The sequence below is a fragment of the Berghia stephanieae genome, chromosome 14 (genome assembly GCF_034508935.2).
Source record: "Berghia stephanieae isolate SIO BIC M18660-M18661 chromosome 14, UCSD_Bste_1.3, whole genome shotgun sequence".
In the NCBI taxonomy this organism is placed as follows: Eukaryota; Metazoa; Mollusca; class Gastropoda; order Nudibranchia; family Aeolidiidae; genus Berghia; species Berghia stephanieae.
In genome coordinates, this window is record NC_088373.1 from 27,138,855 (window position 1) to 27,146,354 (window position 7,500).

The 7,500-nt window shown below is 39.0% G+C and overlaps 1 protein-coding gene across 1 annotated transcript in view; it reads right to left on the minus strand.

Annotated features, from left to right (window-relative positions):
• Positions 1–7,500, minus strand: part of LOC144959556 (uncharacterized) — a 75,597-nt gene that overhangs the window by 33,858 nt on the left and 34,239 nt on the right. Inside the window, exons 8-12 of the mRNA XM_078892172.1 lie at positions 6,785–7,132; positions 5,261–5,424; positions 2,842–3,021; positions 1,433–1,575; positions 1–79 (exon numbers count right to left, since the gene is read on the minus strand). The exon at positions 1–79 is cut by the window's left edge and continues 222 nt beyond it. Of these exons, the coding sequence (XP_078748298.1) occupies positions 1–79; positions 1,433–1,575; positions 2,842–3,021; positions 5,261–5,424; positions 6,785–7,132 (914 nt within the window). The remainder of the gene's footprint in view (positions 80–1,432; positions 1,576–2,841; positions 3,022–5,260; positions 5,425–6,784; positions 7,133–7,500) is intronic.

Genomic DNA, 7,500 nt, shown 5'->3' on the forward strand with positions numbered 1-7,500 from the left:
GATGGAGGTTGCATCTAGTGCACTGGGGGTTAAAGGTGGAAGGTCAGAACTCTGCGGCCCTAACAATGGATCTGGTACTCTGAATAAAATAAAAAAGAACAAAAGAAAATTTATAAAATATTCATTGTTAAATTTGGGTGTCTAAGTGACTGAATTGGTAGGACTCAACTATTTATATTAAACGACTTTTTGGAGGTCATGGATAGCTCATACGGTAAAGTCACAATCTCCCCGGCCAGGCGGAGTTGTCGTACCAGTAAAGTAAGGTCATGGGTTCGAGCCCCCATCGCCGCCGCAAAGATTTTTATTCTCTGTTGTCTTCTGGCACTTTCCTACTCACTTCATTTCTTGATTATTGATGGACCTTCTCACTGCTGCATTCCACATAAAAAAATAGCTGGAAATAAGTTCCTCTCATTACACTCAGGTGTAAAATGAGTACCTAATAAGAATAAGTAACAGCGTTATACAAAATTGAAACAGCATCTCACAAGCATCGCTTCACATCTGAAATATTGGGTTTTTTTGTTGGCGTAGGTGTACGTTTAGAGGAAAATAATAATAATAATAATAATAATAATAATAATAATAATAATAATAATAATAATAATAATAATAATAATAATAATAATAATAATAATAATAATAATAATAATAACAATAATGAAATTTATTTTGCGCTTTCCCGTGGTACAGCTCAAATCTCACAAATTACATCAGCCATAGATTACATTCAAAACAAATTAACATTTACGAGTATATTCAAATAAAAATGAAACAAAAAGTATAATTTATGGACATTCTAAAACGCGTTTCTCTAAAAGCATTGTTTTAGGATTTTGTTTAAAAGCAGAATCTTAACATATTGATCTTAAATGTGGTGACAAGAGTGTCATCCAGAAACTTGAAGTATTCCAAAACAAAAGTTTGCGACAAATTTCAAGATATTCTGGCCAAACACAATCTCATATGAAGACCTGAGAGCGAGAGCTGAAGTGGAGCCTCTGGAGAGTTTCATAAAAAGAAGAAAATGGCAATGATTGGGGCATGTCTGTCGCAGACCTGATGAAACACTGATAAGAAAGGCTCTGTGATGGACATCCCAAGGAAAGAGGAAGCGAGGCCGCCCCAGGGAAACTTGGAGACCTTACCGTAGAGAGGGACCTAAAACAGAGAGGTCTATCCCTTGATATGGCCCCAAGAATAGCTGCTGACAGGACCAAGTGGAGACCCCTTGCATCACCTCAAGTGCCAGCAGGCCCAGAGAGGATTGAATGAGTGAGTGAAGGTACTCCATATATCTGGGTCAGTTATAATAAAAGTTCTACAAGAAAATTCTTTTAGATCCGTTCTTAATAGTTACAAAAGCTTAATCTAATGCATGATATAAAAGCTCAAAGTTTTGTTTTTCTTCATAAAAATGACTACAAACCCAGCAAGAGGATCGGGATCGTCTGTTGAACTGAGGTGGCTGTCCCGCCGTTTGCCCAGCGTGGCCGCAATTGTGGACGAGCGCTTTCGGTCTTTGCTGCACCATTTCCAGTCCGGGTGAGCCTTGAAGTGGGCCTCCTTCACCTGAGTGAATATATATATATATATATATAAAACAGTGTGGCACGGTGAAGAGGGAGGTGTGTGTGTGTGTGTGTTGTTTCATGCTATTATTACAACTTTCAGAGCTCTATTATTACTACCATCACCACAGCATCATAAATAAATAAATAAAATAAAGTTCCTTTTATTCATCCCATGGGGGAAATTTGTCTCTAGGATCTATTCCAGTGGAAGACTGGAATAACCCATGCGTCAGCCGCAGTGCAGCACCGCAAATTGAACTAGGGCGAGGTGACTTGCTCAAGGCCACACAGCGTGCTGCGGGTGATCGAACTCAGTACTTTTCGGGTACGAAGCAAAGACCTTACCGCTGAGCCACGCTGTCCTTAATGTCATTATAATCATCATTATCATTATCATTACCATAACAAAATAATCATTATAATTATCATCATCATCATCATCATCATCATCATCATCATCATCAACATCATCATCATTCTCATCACCATAACAACATAATCATTATAATCATCATCATCATCATCATCATCATCATCATCATCATCATCATTCTCATCACCATAACAACATAATCATTATAATTATCATCATCATCATCATCATCATCATCATCATCATCATCATCATCATCATCATCATCATCATCATCATCATCATCATTCTCATCACCATAACAACATAATCATTATAATCATCATCATCATCATCATCATCATCATCATCATCATCATCATCATTCTCATCACCATAACAACATAATCATTATAATTATCATCATCATCATCATCATCATCATCATCATCATCATCATCATCATCATCATCATCATCATCATCATCATCGTTATCATCAATATTATTGTAGTTTTCATAATTATTTTTTTATTGTGCGGCTATGTGGTCTAGTGGTATGACACTCGCTTTCGGATCGGAAGGTCCTGGGTTCGAGCCTCGCTCGGCGCATAGTTGAGTCCTTGGAAAAGACTCTTTACTCACATTCTCTCACCGTACTCAGGTGTAAAATGAGTACCTGGCCGTTAACAGCGTTGTCTTTGTCCGAAAAATTGTAATATCGCCTAACAGGCGTCATGTCTCGTCCTACATGTTAAATGTTGCTGTTGACCAGGGACCCCTTGTAAAGCGCATTGAGCACGTTAAGTGGATATTGCGCTATATAAATGCTCAATATAAATTAAATTTCCCAGACAAGTAAGAAAAAGTTAAGTTTGGGCTAATCGACAATGACAAGGCGATTTCCACCCACCTTGGCCGCCAAATCGTGGTACTTCTGCTTCTGGTCCGGCTCCAGGGCATACCACCACTCCCCTAGAATCTTGCTGACTGTACGATTGTCCTGGTTGGGGTGCCTCTCATGCACCATGGCACGGTGACGCTTGCTGAAGATCATGAACGCATTCATGGGACGACGAATATGGTCCTTGGCCTGTGGACAGATGATGATGATGATGATGATGATGATGATGATGATGATGATGATGATGATTATGATGATGATGATGATGATGACAAAAATATTAATTTACACTCAATGCTTACATTTCAGTGCAATACTCTGTCCCAAACACTGGGTACTGTAAATGTTGCTGCTCGAAGCTCAAAGAAATAAATAACAATGTGAAATTGAATGTAAGCTTCAATTTAATATACAAAAACAGATAAAATGGATGTTTCCCCTTTATCAACAAAACATTTCCATTGCTCTATTCTAATTTGTGCTTCCTCACAAAGTAGCATACTATTTCCTGCCCATCAATGTTTTTGTTTATTCATCTTAACAACGCCACTACCACATCATCTCATTCTTCTGTGGTGTTTCATTCATCCTGTTTTGTTGATAAAGGGGAAACCTGAAATGTCCATTTGATCTGTTTTCATATATCAAATTGAAGCTTACAATCAATCTCACATTGTTATTTGTGTCTCAAACACGTGAATCTGTGACCCATCCAATTGAAACGATATCAGAGCTTGCCAACTGTAGGGTAACTAAATTCGTGAAAATTTGGAGCCAAAATGGGATTTAAAAGAAGATGTGATCGTGATGACAAAAAAAAAATATAACTATAAGTATAAGTATAAGATCAGGAACTCGAAGATATGGACACTTTCTGCTATCTCGGAAGTATAATTGACAAGGATGGAGGCACGGAAGCAGAGGTGAAAGCACGAATAGGAAAGGCACAGGCTGCATTCACATCTTTGAACAGAGTTTGGAGAACTAAAGATATCTCCCTTCGACTAAAGCTAAGACTTTTCAACTCAAATGTGAAGTCTGGCCTACTGTATGGATGTGAAACTTGGAACGCATCACAGGCATGTATAAGGAGGGTACAGATTTTCGTAAACAGGTGCATGCGTAAGCTACTCAGAATAAAATGGATGGATAGAATAAAAAATGAAGAAGTATGGAAAAGAACACAGCAGAAACCAGTGGGAGAGGAAATAGGAAGACGATGGAGGTGGATTGGACACACGCTTAGAAAGAACGACTCCACTATAATAAAGAAAGTATTGGATTGGAACCCTCAGGGCAGAAGATCAAGGGGAAGGCCACGAGGAACATGGAGAAGAATTAAAGAAGCTGATATACAGAGAAGTGGTAAGACCTGGAATGAGATTAAAAAGATAGCTCAGGATAGAGAAGGATGGAAACTGTTTGTCTGTGGCCTATAACCTGACCCAGGGTGAAAAAGGCAATGATGATGATGATATTCTGCTTCTTCTTCTTTGTCCCACACTAAAAGTATAACAAAGAAATGATTTACAAACGGAAAAAAAATAACCACCTCCTAAAATTAACATTATCCATTTGACTGTTTCCTTTCCAGCCAAGAACTTCTGCATGGGGCCAGGACCAAAACCAAGTGATCCCATTCCAAGACAAAAGCAGAAATCAACTCAGTAAACAGATATCGGCAGGGGGCAGAAGACCCAGCGAGTGACCTCGTGCCCACCATGGGAGGTCAAAAGACCCCACCCAGTCAAATTCTCTTCTGCATGATTTAGCGCTCTTAAAAAAAGTCGCGAAAATACATCACCTGAAACCTAATTATCCTTCACAGCCGTTTTATTGAATTTTTAAAAAGTATTTGTGCGGCTATGTGGTCTAGTGGTATGACACTCCCTTTCTGATCGGAAGGTTCTGGGTTCGAGCCTCGCTCGGTGCATAGTTGAGTCCTTGGAGAAGGCTCTTTACTCACATTCTCTCACCGTACTCAGGTGTAAAATGATTACCTGGCCATGAACAGCGTTGTCTCTCTCCGAAAAAAAATTGTAATATCGCCTAACAGGTGTCACATCCCGTCCTACATGTTAAATGTTGCTGTTGGCCAGAGACCCCTTGTAAAGCGCTTTGAGCATGTTTAGTGGATATTGCACTATACAAAAGCCTTTTACTTTTCTTTAATTTAGTTTCTGTTATTGGAGCCAAAAATAAATAATAATAATAATAATAATAATAATAATAATAATAATAATAATAATAATAATAATAATAATAATAATAATAACAATAATAATAATGATAATAATAATAATATAATGGTGTATTTTGTGTCTGAGTATAATAGGCAGATCTTTCACCATTAGAGTGTCCATGTTTTCGCCATCATCAAGTTGGCAACTCTGAAAAAAACAGGTAAAAGAAGGTGTACCTTTCTTACCTTTCTCGCCTTTTCGTCCTTGTTGAGGGAGCTGAGTGACTGAGTCCTCCTCTTGGCCGAAGTCTTGGGAGGGAACTTCTTGGTGGTGGTGGAAGAGTCGTTAGCTGGCTCAAACACATCGTCATCATCGTCCTCATCCTCTTCCTCTGGCTCCAGGCAGAATGCTGTTTAAGGATGGACAGGTTTGATTTTATCATTATATCATCAATATCATCATCATCATCATCATCGTCATCATAAAAGTCGCACAGCAGCTGTTGGATTTTGTTTGAAATTCTAAACCCAATTTTTTTTTCAATATTTTTCAAGTCAGCGGCTCAAGACAGTTTAGTTTATTTAAAAGCTAAAGGTTCCTAAATGAGCCAATTCAGTTGGAGAGAAACGTAAAGTGGGTAAATGTGACCGACATCAAATTGGACAACACATAACAAATATTTCAAATTGGAAGGTCGTACATTCGAGTCCCGTTCTGACCAGTGCAAGGTTGAGTCCTTGGAAAAGGCTCTCACTGTACTCGGGTGTAAAATAAAAGCCTGGCTGTTAACAGCATTGTCTCAGTCGGAAAACATTGTAATATTGCCAAACATGTCTCGTCTTATATATTAAGTGTTACTTTTGGATAGAGACCCATTGTAAAGCGCCTTGAACATGTTTAGTGGATATTGCTCTCTTCATTAATACTCAAGTAATCTCAAGCATAATTTCAGCTCATAACATGTGAGTAAATCACACCAAAATGATCAAAATCCATTTGTTAACATGTTTGACTGTCTCATTGTTTGATTGCCTCAGTGTTCCTGTTGACTAGGGAACCCTTGTAAAGCGCTTTGAGCACGTTTAGTGAATATTTCACATAGAAAGGTTCTAGATGCTCAAGTTGTCTACCAGATGGGACGACGGTATAAATTGATTTTATATTCTTTACAAAGAAAGGAAAATGTTTTCTTCACTTCAAGGCTAACGTTATGGCAAGACAAAGAAAGGAAAATGTTTTCTTCACTTCAAGGCTATCGTTATGGCAAGACAAAGAAAGGAAAATGTTTTCTTCACTTCAAGGCTAACGTTATAGCAAGTCAGATGTGTATAAACGGCCAAATCCATCGTTTTTTGAAGACAAAAATAAAAATAATAAAAACAAAAAAACAAAAGAAAAAACGTTGAGGTACACAGTGACCACCACGAGCTGTTACAGCAAGTAGTAGTTGAGATAAAAAAGGCAGTCCTTCAGAGCTATTGGGTCCATGGAGTCAACAGTTTATCCCAGTTTCTATAACGTTTAACTAACAATAGCAGTTGCTTGTTATCCTTTGGATAGGACACAAGTCTATGGCAAAGTAGTTACTGGCAGATCCAGCTACCCAATCATTGCTGTGTGGACCAACTGAGCTATCGGGACCCCAAAAGCACTGATAACAGTATAATGTAGCCGATAACATCCCCAATAAAGTCTATCGAACGGACGATAAAACAAAACAACAAAAAAATAAATCCTTCCTTCTCCCAAATAAAACTTTTAAGACTTACAGACATCGGGTCCCTGTGTTGAAAGTCGGACATCCCGAGGTGTTCCCGCTTCCTCCGCGACAGACGTATGCTTCAGGGTCTTCAACGCGGATGGGAGTGGATTCAGGCTTTTGACAGGGGGCTTGGTCGCCACCGGGGCAGATGCTGTACTGCCCACTTTGACGGGCGGAGGAGGGGGCGGCGTCGGAACGGGGGAGGCGTTAGAAGAAGGTTGGTGGATCTGCTGTTGCTGCTGCTGCTGTTGCTGTTGTTGTTGTGGCTGAGATGGAGGGGTGGGAGCACCGGTGTTTGAGATGTTGAGGAATGGAACCAGACACAACCAGGGATAGACGCGGACCTCCTTGGGACCTGAGAAGAAATTGAGGACAAACAATTGTCATATAGATAGAATGAAGTTGACGTCACTCAGGCCTTTGTTATTGTTTTTCTTTTTTTTTTCTTTTTTTTTTTTTTTTTTGCCATCCATGTTTATGAGTAATTCTCACTACACTGTATTAACCAGGCTATAGATAGAATGAAGTTGACCTCACTCAGGTCTTTGTTATTGCTTTTTATTTGCCATCCATGCTTATGAGTTATTCTAAACTGTATTAACCAGACTATAAACGTTCAACATTACACATAGTTTTGTGAGTTGGTCCGGTATACTTCCGGATGGCAATGTTGTGAGTTTCTTAGGCAAGCGCACACTATCTATAATATATTGTTGAGAAAGT